Source organism: Amblyomma americanum, chromosome 8 (genome assembly GCF_052857255.1).
Source record: "Amblyomma americanum isolate KBUSLIRL-KWMA chromosome 8, ASM5285725v1, whole genome shotgun sequence".
Taxonomy (NCBI): Eukaryota; Metazoa; Arthropoda; class Arachnida; order Ixodida; family Ixodidae; genus Amblyomma; species Amblyomma americanum.
In genome coordinates this window covers 139,688,757-139,703,163 of record NC_135504.1, presented here as the reverse complement: position 1 = coordinate 139,703,163, position 14,407 = coordinate 139,688,757, and the positions used below count along the sequence as shown (strand labels likewise).

At 44.2% G+C, this 14,407-nt stretch overlaps 1 protein-coding gene across 1 annotated transcript; it reads left to right on the top strand.

Moving 5' to 3' along the window:
• The first annotated feature begins 4,770 nt into the window (after nt 1-4,770).
• On the top strand, nt 4,771-5,987 carry LOC144100715 (uncharacterized). The gene has a single exon (XM_077633556.1). It carries the CDS (start codon nt 4,869-4,871, stop codon nt 5,523-5,525), a length of 657 nt encoding a protein of 218 aa, XP_077489682.1. The 5' UTR covers nt 4,771-4,868; the 3' UTR covers nt 5,526-5,987.
• The last annotated feature ends 8,420 nt before the right edge of the window (nt 5,988-14,407 follow it).

The following is a 14,407-nucleotide window of genomic DNA, read 5'->3' as shown; positions in this document are numbered from 1 at the left end:
GCCTATCACCCTGGAAGCTGCCTTCCTACGCCGCTAATACCAACACCCAGCGCTGACATCGACGGAAGGCTACAAATACAGCGAGACTGGACTGGCCGATCGCATTGGCAGCAGCGCCACCGACGAGCGAGCAGCATCTCAAGCCACATTTTCATTGTGATCTAGCAGATACAGAGCTGCCTTGACTGCTCGGGCACATGCGCATCGCTGGTGATCAAGAACGACGCCTATCACCCTGGAAGCTGCCTTCCTACGCCGCTAAGACCAACACCCAGCGCTGACATCGACGGAAGGCTACAAATACAGCGAGACTGGACTGGCCGATCGCATTGGCAGCAGCGCCACCGACGAGCGAGCAGCATCTCAAGCCACATTTTCATTGTGATCTAGCAGATACAGAGCTGCCTTGACTGCTCGGGCACATGCGCATCGCTGGTGATCAAGAACGACGCCTATCACCCTGGAAGCTGCCTTCCTACGCCGCTAATACCAACACCCAGCGCTGACATCGACGGAAGGCTACAAATACAGCGAGACTGGACTGGCCGATCGCATTGGCAGCAGCGCCACCGACGAGCGAGCAGCATCTCAAGCCACATTTTCATTGTGATCTAGCAGATACAGAGCTGCCTTGACTGCTCGGGCACATGCGCATCGCTGGTGATCAAGAACGACGCCTATCACCCTGGAAGCTGCCTTCCTACGCCGCTAATACCAACACCCAGCGCTGACATCGACGGAAGGCTACAAATACAGCGAGACTGGACTGGCCGATCGCATTGGCAGCAGCGGCACCGACGAGCGAGCAGCATCTCAAGCCACATCTTCATTGTGATCTAGCAGATACAGAGCAGCCTTGACTGTTCGGGCACATGCGCATCGCTGGTGATCAAGAACGACGCCTATCACCCTGGAAGCTGCCTTCCTACGCCGCTAATACCAACACCCAGCGCTGACATCGACGGAAGGCTACAAATACAGCGAGACTGGACTGGCCGATCGCATTGGCAGCAGCGCCACCGACGAGCGAGCAGCATCTCAAGCCACATTTTCATTGTGATCTAGCAGATACAGAGCTGCCTTGACTGCTCGGGCACATGCGCATCGCTGGTGATCAAGAACGACGCCTATCACCCTGGAAGCTGCCTTCCTACGCCGCTAATACCAACACCCAGCGCTGACATCGACGGAAGGCTACAAATACAGCGAGACTGGACTGGCCGATCGCATTGGCAGCAGCGCCACCGACGAGCGAGCAGCATCTCAAGCCACATTTTCATTGTGATCTAGCAGATACAGAGCTGCCTTGACTGCTCGGGCACATGCGCATCGCTGGTGATCAAGAACGACGCCTATCACCCTGGAAGCTGCCTTCCTACGCCGCTAAGACCAACACCCAGCGCTGACATCGACGGAAGGCTACAAATACAGCGAGACTGGACTGGCCGATCGCATTGGCAGCAGCGCCACCGACGAGCGAGCAGCATCTCAAGCCACATTTTCATTGTGATCTAGCAGATACAGAGCTGCCTTGACTGCTCGGGCACATGCGCATCGCTGGTGATCAAGAACGACGCCTATCACCCTGGAAGCTGCCTTCCTACGCCGCTAATACCAACACCCAGCGCTGACATCGACGGAAGGCTACAAATACAGCGAGACTGGACTGGCCGATCGCATTGGCAGCAGCGCCACCGACGAGCGAGCAGCATCTCAAGCCACATTTTCATTGTGATCTAGCAGATACAGAGCTGCCTTGACTGCTCGGGCACATGCGCATCGCTGGTGATCAAGAACGACGCCTATCACCCTGGAAGCTGCCTTCCTACGCCGCTAAGACCAACACCCAGCGCTGACATCGACGGAAGGCTACAAATACAGCGAGACTGGACTGGCCGATCGCATTGGCAGCAGCGCCACCGACGAGCGAGCAGCATCTCAAGCCACATTTTCATTGTGATCTAGCAGATACAGAGCTGCCTTGACTGCTCGGGCACATGCGCATCGCTGGTGATCAAGAACGACGCCTATCACCCTGGAAGCTGCCTTCCTACGCCGCTAAGACCAACACCCAGCGCTGACATCGACGGAAGGCTACAAATACAGCGAGACTGGACTGGCCGATCGCATTGGCAGCAGCGCCACCGACGAGCGAGCAGCATCTCAAGCCACATTTTCATTGTGATCTTGCAGATACAGAGCTGCCTTGACTGCTCGGGCACATGCGCATCGCTGGTGATCAAGAACGACGCCTATCACCCTGTAAGCTGCCTTCCTACGCCGCTAATACCAACACCCAGCGCTGACATCGACGGAAGGCTACAAATACAGCGAGACTGGACTGGCCGATCGCATTGGCAGCAGCGGCACCGACGAGCGCGCAGCATCTCAAGCCACATCTTCATTGTGATCTTGCAGATACAGAGCTGCCTTGACTGCTCGGGCACATGCGCATCGCTGGTGATCAAGAACGACGCCTATCACCCTGGAAGCTGCCTTCCTACGCCGCTAAGACCAACACCCAGCGCTGACATCGACGGAAGGCTACAAATACAGCGAGACTGGACTGGCCGATCGCATTGGCAGCAGCGCCACCGACGAGCGAGCAGCATCTCAAGCCACATTTTCATTGTGATCTTGCAGATACAGAGCTGCCTTGACTGCTCGGGCACATGCGCATCGCTGGTGATCAAGAACGACGCCTATCACCCTGGTAGCTGCCTTCCTACGCCGCTAATACCAACACCCAGCGCTGACATCGACGGAAGGCTACAAATACAGCGAGACTGGACTGGCCGATCGCATTGGCAGCAGCGCCACCGACGAGCGAGCAGCATCTCAAGCCACATTTTCATTGTGATCTTGCAGATAACAGAGCTGCCTTGACTGCTCGGGCACATGCGCATCGCTGGTGATCAAGAACGACGCCTATCACCCTGTAAGCTGCCTTCCTACGCCGCTAATACCAACACCCAGCGCTGACATCGACGGAAGGCTACAAATACAGCGAGACTGGACTGGCCGATCGCATTGGCAGCAGCGGCACCGACGAGCGAGCAGCATCTCAAGCCACATCTTCATTGTGATCTTGCAGGTTAGTGGAAGTCAGGTCCACATATCAATGTTTTAAGGGCACAGGGTAAGCCCTATACTTCCCATGCATTTTAGGCCATGTTGAGGTACATGTTTCTCACTAACTAATAACAGTAGCCTAATAATATATATATCATTGTTTGCCAAATTTTGTGCTCTCTTTACTGAACTAGAATATTTGAAATGTGTTCAAAATTCGATTTTTAATAAAATTTTTCTGGCCTTTCTTTGCGCATTTCAAAATTCATAACAGAATAACTGCTCAGTGAAATTGCTTAATTCAAGTTCAGTAGTTGGCAACACTTATGTAGATTATTGCAAAAAAAAAATCAACCGTCTGTCTTGAAAGGCATTGGAAATAATGGTACCTTTGTAAGAAAAAACACTGTTTTGAGATAATAGAGCGTAAAGAGAAAAAAGATGTGAAAAACCATTTTTTATTCGCAGAAACGCCTCCATAGTAATTGGTTTAATAGCCCCCTGCTTCGTAGTCACTGTCGCCGTCATTTTTTCGCTTTTCGGCTTGTCGTTCTGACTGTCGGGCCTCTTTTGTAAGCTGTCGTGTTGCTCGGTCCGCAAAGTACATGCGCTTATGGTCAGCTTCCCTCAGCCACTTGATGGTGTTGCTCCCTGGGTTCAATCCACACGCCTTCAAAACGTTGGCCCGTGCGATGCTACCATCATTAAATGAAAGAACAGCATCCAGTGTTGCCATTCGTAGGGTCCGAAGCCTAACAAACACATTCTTTGGCGCGCGTTCCCAAACATGGTTGAACGACTCATTTGCATTTTGAGTTCGCCCATGCAGGCACTTCTCTAGGAGCTCAGCCTTCGATAGCTCCCTATAAATGGGTTTGATAGCTGCTCTGTAGCACATCCTCTTCCTGGAAGCACAGAGAAAATCTTGAAAGCTTCGATGTCGAGGAGCTGGCGCGTTCGGCGTTCGGGATCTCATTCGGTCGTGGACATCCTTTTTCTTTTTCACGATGAGCGTAGCGGTTGCCGTGAAATTCACGCCTGACGAAGGCCTTCTTTGCCCTGGGCATCTCAACTTATCAGCAGCAACCAACACCGGCACAATTTACAATACTGATCGAAAGGGATAGCACTCGGACGCAGCTGCATGAAGGTTGCAGAAACGTGGAAAAAACGTGCAAAGCGTCTCAGGATTGTCTTGGCTAAAAAAGAGGAGCTGTGCAATAGTTGCCAGACAATTTTTTATATGTAGCTGATTTTAGACAAGTTTCGAAATCAGGTGGTGGACTTTTTGGTTGAAAAAATTGACGTTAATCCTGAAAGGGGGCGTGGCCGCTCACTACTTGGTTTCGGAAAAAGCGTTTTTCAGCCGTAAATATGGCTTTCTGAGCAAAGTGCGATCATGGAACATGTGTAGAAAGAATTGAACTTCTAAAATTCCAAAAGAAAAAAAAAACGATTTTTTTCTAATTTTACCTTACCCTGTGCCCTTAAGTATCATTTCAATCGCTGCTGCTGCTGCCAAGGCGTGACGTTTTGTGACAATGCCCCCACATTTGCAGTGCTCTGTGTGTTCTGTAGATTGCACCTCGTCAGATGGCACTATTGACTGCAGTGAGTGTGGTCACAGATACCACACTGGGAAATGCGCCGGAATTACCGATGCTACGCTCAAAACAAAGGGAGATGAATACCGTAAAGCCTGGCGCTGCATCTTTTGTAGGCGCTCGAAAGCACGCACGCCGGCTACGCAGGATGCAAAACTCGCCAGTGATGATAGCACGGATCTGAGGATCTGGATGATGGCAATTAGTGATAAGCTTGACCAACTGCTGCCTCTTAAAGAAACGATTGACGGTATCGAAGACTCATTGCAGCTGTTAAGCGACCAGTACGATGATTTGCTTTCACGCACAGAGCGGAACGAGCGCGAGGTGAAAGAACTAAGGAAGAGGGTGGAAAAGGTCGAAACACAGAATGATGATGTCACTCAACTGAAAGATGACATTGATGACCTTGAATGGAGGAGCCGCCGCCTCAACCTAGAATTTCTTGGCATCCAAGAAACTGATAAAGAAAACCTGTTGGATAAGATAAATGCACTGACTGCCCAAATTAAACTTCCTGCACTCTCAGAGAATGATGTAGTGGCAGTTCACCGTCTGCCAGCAAAAAAAGATAAGATCCCAGGCATAATTTGTCGTTTCGCAAGGCAAGCTGACAGGGACGCGTGGTGGCAAAACAGAAAGAAACTGCAAGAAGCAGACGGAAATATCTTCGTGCTAGAAAACCTAACGAAAAGAACCCGTGCACTGTTGTTCGAGGCTAAGAACTGGGCAAAAGTTAAGAAATACAAATACGTGTGGCATAGCAATGGCCGAGTTCTGGTACGAAAGGCTGATGGACTGAATGCAGAATTGGTAGCGAACGTTGGCGACCTGGAGAAGCTTGCCTAAAGGCGGATGACCCATGAATATGGCGTCCTACGTTTTGCCGCCCGACTTCCAGAAACACATAGGGAAACCGTTTTTGCAGTCATTTAAATGCTTTCATCTGAACATAAGATCAATCAAATATAAAAAATTAGGTCTGGATTTACTTCTTGATGAGCTAAATGAGTCACTAGATTGTGTATTGCTAACTGAGACATGGTCAACGGACAGCACCGACGTTTATAAACTTGCTGGGTATAAATCTTGTTACTTAAATCGCTCCTCTGGAAGGGGTGGCGGAATTTGCATTTTGATAAACAAAATGTACGAATATGAACTGCTTGAAAATTTTTCCATCGTTACAGATGATTATGAAATTGTATCTGTTCTTGTTCACAACAATTTGTTGGTAGTTTGTTACCGTCCTCCACATGGAAAGATGGCGCCTTTCTTTGACTACTTAGAAACGCTGTTCTCCTTTGTTGATATTAATCGTTATAGTATTATATTTGGTGGTGATATTAACATAAATATGACGAATGCTTCTTTGCAAACTAACTTTTCTGCTTTGTTGAACACGCATGGCATTAGGAACACTATTGATATGCCAACGAGAGTGACAGAAAGTTCATCCTCATTAATTGATGTGTTCCTTACTAATATTGACGCATGTAGAATCAAAGCGGGTGTACTTACGTCAGATCTCAGTGATCACTTGCCTATATTTTTGTGCGCCAAAAGTCAGTTCAGCAAAAATAAAGCACGACATGCATATTTCGTTCAACATATGACACACTGCAACCTTTCCAAGTTTTATAGCAAAGTTTCACGCACTTCGTGGGATCAAGTTTTTGGTAGCGAAGATGCGAACGTTGCTTATGACACATTCATGAAAATGCTGAAACCAATCTATGAGGAGAGTTTTCCTTTAGTAGCAAGGAAGAACGGTAGAAAAATCCGAAAACCATGGGTTAACGCAGAACTTTCCGCGAGGATTAGAAAAAAGAATAACTTGTATCACCAATTTGTCAAAAGCAAAGACAAAAAAATACTACTAGAATTTAAAGCTTTCCGTAATCATCTAGATAAAGATATAAAAAAAGCCAGACGTGAATATTTAGACAATGTATTTATGCCTGCAGCAGGACAAATGGATGCAGTTTGGCGTAGACTGAACTCGATGCTAAATTACAAGATAGGAACTGAAAAAGTGTGTAAGATAAAAAGACATGATGCTGAGTTAACAGGAGAAACCCTCGCGAACGCATTCAACCAACATTTTGTTCAAGGTAACACCGCCATTTGCTCCAATGACCTAGCAAACTTTCCGCGTAATGATAACTCGGTGTTTCTGACTCCAGTAAGTGAAACAGAAATTGCAAGCATAATTCTGAATTTAAGAAATAGCAGTGCCAAAGACGTAGATGGAATTCAGGTAAAACCAATCAAACACGTTGCACATTTTCTTGCTCCATGCTTAATGCATGTACTTAATTTATGCTTTCAGCAGGCCATATTTCCGCCCAAAAGGCAGGTCGCTCAAGTAAGCGTGCTATATAAGAAAGGTGACAAAAATGATATGGGAAATTATCGGCCCATATCAATTCTTTGAAAAAGCTATTTTAAACCGATTGACAGCATTTCAAGAAAAACACAAATTGCTAGCTAGTAGCCAGTTCGGTTTCCGCAAAGGATTCAGCACTGAACTTGCCCTCTTGACGCAGAAAGAACACATTTTAAGCGGTTTGGAGAAAGGTAAGCTAGTCTTGGGCCTTTACGTTGACTTCTCGAAAGCATTCGACACTATCAGCCACGCAATACTTATTAGGAAGTTAGAACATTATGGCATTCGCGGAAAGGCCGGTGTTCTTATGGAATCCTACCTTAAACATCGTACCCAAATTGTAGCCATTGGTGATTCTTTATCAGATGCACTTCATGTTTCCCAGGGTGTGCCGCAAGGCAGCATCCTGGGCCCCTTTTTGTTCAATTTGTACGTGAACGATGTTTACGGTATCGCTCCATCCGCTACTTTTGTGAATTATGCGGATGATACAAGCGTGTTTTTTCACAGGAGAATCAAGTGATCAGCTAATAGCTGCAGCAAATGTAGCGCTTGCTAAGCTTGATGAATGGACCCAAAAAATAGCTTGAAGATTAATGCTGATAAAACTAAAGCAGTTTTGTATCATACTAGGCACAAAAACATACACACAAAACACAATTACACTACGGTCAACTCCTGTAGAGATTGTGTCTAGTTTTAAAACTCTGGGTGTCATTTTTCAAAACACAATGTCATAGGATGCCCACATAGATTATATTACAAAAAAACTATCACAAATAGTAGGCATTGTTTCGCGAAATCGCCATGTATTCCCTCGCCACATTCTGATGCTGATTTATAATGGTCTTTTCTCCCCTAGACTTAATTATTGTCACTTGGTGTGGGCATCGACTACTAAATCTAATATAGACAGAGTGCTCATTCTCCAAAAAAAGTTAAGAGCTGTCGAAAATGTACCAATGCACTACCACACACATGAATTATTTAAAAAATACAATGTAATTCCAGTAACAAAATCCTATGACTACCGGCTTTGAAAGTTGTTCAAACAAGAAACTAAATGTAACAATTGTACTACTAAGAACATACCTCAGCTAGAAATGATTGTAGATTCATACCAGACGCGTCATTTTGAACCATGGAAGGTTAACACAAGTAGAACTACATGCGGTCTACAAATGCTGCAAAACAAGTTACCCCGATTACTAAACAGTTTGCAAGCTAAAAATATCCAACTCGACAATATAACTTTCAAAGCACTGCGCGATCTTTTCAAAACGAAGTAAAACGAGATTTTGTGTCTATAATATTTCCCCATAAATGTATTAAAAATGTGAGCACGTGTTACACTGAAATGTGGTAACAATATATATGTTTTAGCGTTTTTCTTGTAATATGTTGTATTTTTCACTTTTGTGATGTTATAAAATATGCTGTGTATAAACTTTTTTTACGACATTCCGCAAATTGCCAATGAAAGGGGGCCTGCGGCCCTGTCAAGCTGGCTTCTGGCAGCTTTTTCTGCAGGCTTCCTGCATCATGTAATGTGATGTGAATAAACTTCTTCTTCTTCTTCTTCTTTTTCTTTTTCTTTTCCTTCTTTTCCTTCTTCTTTTTCTTCTTTTTCTTTTCCTTCTTTTCCTTCTTCTTTTTCTTTTTCTTTTTCTTCTTCTTCTTCTTTTTTTTCTTTTTCTTCTTCTTTTTCTTTTTCTTCTTCTTTTTTTTCTTTTTCTTCTTTTTCTCTTCTTCTTTTTTTCTTCTTTTTCTTCTTCTTTTTTTCTTCTTCTTTTTTTTCTTCTTTTTTTCTTCTTCTTTTTTTCTTCTTCTTTTCCTTCTTTTTTTTCTTCTTCTTTTCCTTCTTCTTCTTTTCCTTTCTCTTTTCCTTTTTCTTCTTCTTTTTCTTTTTCTTCTTTTTCTTCTTCCTTTTCTTCTTCTTTCCTTCTTCTTTTTCTTTTCTTCTTTTTCTTTTTCTTCTTGTGTATCGTCGGTCGCGTCTCACGGTCCGACACAAGGGGAGTGTGCGTGGGAGATTCCACGGGTAGTTTCCCCGAGACATCTTTTTTTCTTTTTCGTAAGGTCAACGAGGGGTCAAACAACGTGTCCCTAGCAGGGTTGTGACAATAGTTAACAGCAAATTGAGAATAAGGAAAGGAGCATTACAAAAAAACCTGTGTTTACTTATAAGAACAGATAACACAGTGCCCCCAAAAATATCTGGGAGGAATGTATGCAAAAGGACATAGCAAACACGTTTGAAGTTTTCTGCCAGCATCTCGTTTCCCCCCCCCCCCCCTTCCCAGAAAAAAAAAAGCTTGAAGCATGTTAAGAGTAATTCAAGAATGGGTACAAGTGTTTAAGTTCATTCTAAATATAGATTTTTTTAAGTATTTGCAAGATACCAAGTTATCATGAGAAGTACTGAATATAGAATATTCAATTTGTGGTAGAAGAAGCACCAAAAGATATTGACAGAAGAACTAGAGGGCTGTGCTGATCCTGTGCCATTGTCTTGTGGTGCTGCTGTTGCCATGGTATACCAACAACTCACCAATGTACGGTTCTCCTCTGTTGTATGTTAGCTATGTGCATGTTTGACAGAGTTTTCCATGGCCACTTTTGTTAAATCCTATCATCCAGAAATATTGAGTCAGTCATGACCATGTGCTGCACTGCTATCTTCTGTTTTGTCAGCCTCAAAGGTTTGCAGAATGTGGCTGTGTAGGAAAAACTTCATTGGTGCGGTGGTGGCTTGTGTACCAGTTGCCTGGCATTATGCCAGTGAATGGAGCGTGCATGTTCCCTCATGATTGCCTTGGAAATGTTGCTATTAGTTATGGCGCATGTATATGAGTTTATCTGCGGACCCAAATTTCGTTCAGTTTTGTCAAGATCATACATGTCAGGAGGGCTGGTACTTATTATATCAGAGCAGTGTGAATGTGAAAAAACATACTGCAGTGAGTAAATGAAAACTAAAATGACTGGTACGATGTAAAGCTGCTGGAACCACTCACCAGTTCTTTAAAAAGTGAACATATCACTACTGAATTAAAGCTTCTGTTTGGGCGAGTTGGTAATGATCCATTTGCTTCAGTGGTTGTGTTGCTTGTCTTCCTTTCATGTGTTCCGTCTTCCTGCACTCTTTAACAATCACATCACTACTACGCTTCACAATTTTTTACCTAATGTGTTTGTCTTGGGTGGCTTGCGAAAATGGCTCAAGCTTGCAGATCTGCAATGTCAACAGGCCGGCATATCAAGGTCCACAGAATATTAAATTATGGAATAACTTAGACGGTGATCTGCGTGCATTGCTAAGCAATCAATTTCAAAAAGAACTGCCTAACTATGTTATTGACATTGTTGTAAAAAAATGCTGTGTAGCCCACCCCTGTTATGCCTCTAAGAGAAGAAACAGCAGTATGTGTAAATAAATAAAAAAATACTTGAATGCTTCCTTCCCAAAAAATTGATGCCATGCAATGACATCATTTTTTAGACATCAACTGATAATCCTTATCGCATGCTTTGTAGCATTTCAAGCCTTTGTAGCATTTCCAGCAGTCAGCCTGTCTATAAAGGCGTTTTTTGTTATTGTTTCAGCGATGTATGTGCCGATTAAACCAAGGCGCAGTGTTAGTGCATGAATCTGTCGATAAGAAGAGCATGTTTATTACTGTTTATCAACGTGTACTGTACGCGTTAAGTGGCATATGAACCAATTCACTCACACATGGATAATCTAGTCCGCAGAAAATGTTGCTTATTTCGCACAAAACGCGACCACAGAATGGAAAAAGCCAATTCAGCAGCGAGAAGGGGTAATCGATGTGTTGTGGGTGTGAAAAAAGATCTATGCATGGGGACAGAATGTCGAAAAAATCTCAGGGACCATAATCAGCTTGGCATTCTTTCCGGCTTTCCTCAGCAGCGCCTCGCGGAAAGTCAACTTCATGCGACCGCATGTTCCCTTTAAAAGCGTACCATACTGTACAGAAAACAAACATCCACATCAGTGTGACGCTGCATGTGACCGAAGGTGTGGTTTGACTGCCAATTTATGAGGACTGGAAGGAATACATCACTCGTCTGACATCCGCACTGCGCAGAAAGTTGTGGGAACTCTGGTGTGCAGCTCCGTAACTTATGTTTCGAACAGAAAACTCGCAGTGCCTTAGTGCGAAGTACATTGTAGGAAATGGCTTGTTTGATGAGAATGGGCCTGGTCTTGCAGCGTCAGTAATTGTAATTTTTATTTTTGGTTAAGTATACAGACAATGAATACAGGGGAAAGGATGATGCACTGCTGCTGCTGCTTGCCATTTACTGTTCGCACTCTTGCACAGACTTATGCAGTAAAGAGTGCTGGCACTGTGAACGAATAAGAATCATCATCATGACGGCAGGTTTCTGCAGTAAAATGTGAGCCGGAGTAGATGTGCAGTTTTTTCTTTTCAGACTATGAATTATTTCTGTTCAGACAATTTCTCAGGTTATCAGATATGCTTCTTCCCGTTACAATATGTCAAAGATATGTTGGCATCTGCATACTCTGCAATGAAAGCTGAGGAAACCACCATTCTCTGACTTACATTTTTGCAATGCTCGTGAAAACAATCATTTAAAAGTACCCCAGTCTGCCATTAAAGAAACTGTACCTAAGACAGTGGGATCCAATGTACAATGAATCCTGTGCACTAGAAATTCGGCCGCCGCGGCCGGGATTGAACCCGCGTCTTTCGGGCCAGCAGCCGAGCGCCATAACCACTGGGCCACCGCGGCGGGTGTTGAGGTATAGTCTCCAGCGCATTTCAGCTGTTGCATAGCTTGAAAATCAGGCAGCAAACTATTGTCAGTGTCTTTTTTCTGCACAGCACTAGCTGCATTACTTTGTAGGATGAGGGCAACCACTTCTGGGAAAAAAGTGTACAAAGAAATATGTAAGGAAAAAATTCCACTGCACAATATTCAGTGTATTAGATCCTGCTGTCATCGGGCAGGTGTTCAGAAGGGCACACTGGGGTACATATTATTTCCGCTCCTCACGCCACAGTTTCACCTGAGGCTGCGGGATGTGAAAATAAATTTTCAAATGACCACCTCTATAAGCATTTCAACATTGTAAAGAAAATAATGGAAGCTTCACCAACTTTTGTTGCGCCAACCTGCGCCTGCAAAGAGAACAAAGCCACTCAAAAAATAATGAAAACAAACCTGTTCACTTGCATTGGGATGACCACTCGGGGAAAAGAAAGCACACAAGAAAGACAGTTGCAGTGAAAATTAAGCGGTATTTGGTCTTGAGATGTGACTGCAGTTAAGTGCAGAGGAACTGAGCTTAACAGCAGTTCAAAGCTCTAAATTTACAAGTATAAGCAGCAAGAACAATTTAATTTAGTCCAACCAGTGAGGAATGAAACCGAAATTAAACTTTGGAAGTTAGACAGGTCCAACAGTTGACCTCGGCTTTGACGCACAGACTCTAGCATCGATACTGACAGATTCGGGAACGGCTCAACTCAGCAGTGCAGTGTCTCATTGTGCAGACATCCTGCACAAGAATTGAAATTTCGTTAGGGAGCATGCAAATGATGCTAACATGAACACAGAAACATATGCAAACAGATAGGTGAACCAGGGAACCTATAACTCCAGTACAAAAGGTGCAAACGCACACAGAAACCTGGAAGGATTCTGCATAGCCAACAAAGCCCACATTTACATTGGCTCACCATCATTGATAAAGAGCAGCCAAGAAACCGCATTCCTCTCAGGGAGGTCACAGGCAAATGAATGTGCGCATCAATGACATCCTCCTCGTGAGCCTTCAGGAATGCCTGCAGCTGATGCAGTAGACCAGGAAGTGATGAACGACTGGTGAACAAGCAAGTCGTCTACAGGGCCATTGTGGATACAACAGCAAACACAGAATCGGACACCCAGTGCGAATCTTGCCATCATGTCTCTCATGACCTGTGAGGCACTTCGCACCGCAATACAACTTTTGCGGCCGGGAAAATGTTCACGTTTCTATGATTATAATTAGCAATTCACTGCTTGTTGTTATGCAGAAAAGCATACTGTAATCCCACGGTATATATCTGAATAAATGTCTTATTTTTATTTTGTTTCCCAATTTGTTATGGACAGTCTTGACGGGAGACGAAAGTACCATATGAACGAGGCATGCCTCTATAACCATGCAGTAGTCGAAAAACACCACCTGGTTTCGCATGATATGCATGGCCTTCCTAAAGAACGCCCCTCATCCCTGCTATGACAAAAAAAAGTACATAAATGGTAGGGCAGTAAGTTGAGCACACAGAAAAGGTATTATGCAAAACTTTCTGAAGTAAACAGCAGCCAGCCAAACAAGCTTCAGTGTTTATTCAGAGAGTCCCTTCAATGTTCCTGTTATGAGGAAGCCCACTAACTTTGCATGCATCTTCTAATGTGGCTGTATCAAAGGACGACCAGCATGATAAACACTGCCACTATAGTGGGAGTGATGCATGGGGAGACTCTTTGGATACAAATAATGGCAAGGGGTCACCTTTATCTCTGCCATGGAAGAACAGATGTGCTAACTTGCAGACAGTGGCTACATACAGAGTGCTACAACGTGGAGTTTTTGGAGTGCACCCATTGCAATAAACAGTCTCACAGCAAAACTATGCCTGCATCATGGTCGGCTGCTTAAGTGTCAAGCAAAAGTGATTTCTGCATATTTCCAACCAGTCTGCTGGCACTTAGTGATTGCCAAATGGCCATTACTTCAAACAACATTTCTGGTCATGTGCCACTCTGTGTCAAAAAGAGGTGGCACCTTGCCCATTTTCAAAGTTCACTCGCACTTGACAAGGAAATGCGAGAACCAGTCAGAAAGGCAATGCAGCAAGCAATACGGCACTCGATGTAAACAATAGGATTTCAAGTCAGCATGATATGTCCGGCAGTCTGTCCCACACCTCCATTTCAGAAGGGACGCAACTTTCAACAAAATTTAGTTTATTTCTAGCTGTATTTACATGAAATTTTTTGAGCAATTTAAAAATAATTTTGTGACTGCTCTCACCAAATGTCACTGTTTTATGTGCAGAACATTATTTTCCGATATATATATTTTTTTTGAAACCTGCAAAGCTAAGAAAATATGGCAGAAGGCTAGTTCAACATTCATTGTTCTTGCACGGTGAAGTCATTCTTGTAATTCTTTTTGTTTCGCAAAGCTCAAATTTTTGTTTTGAATTTTTGAGATTCAGTGTTTGTTGACATATTAAAGTGAGAAGACAATTTCATACAAGAAATTTAAAATTCATAAATTTGAAAAAAAAAGCAG

Coding starts and splice junctions, on each gene's coding strand:
- LOC144100715 (XM_077633556.1), top strand. CDS start 4,869: ATGATGGCAATTAGTGATAAGCTTGACCAACTGCTGCCTCTTAAAGAA.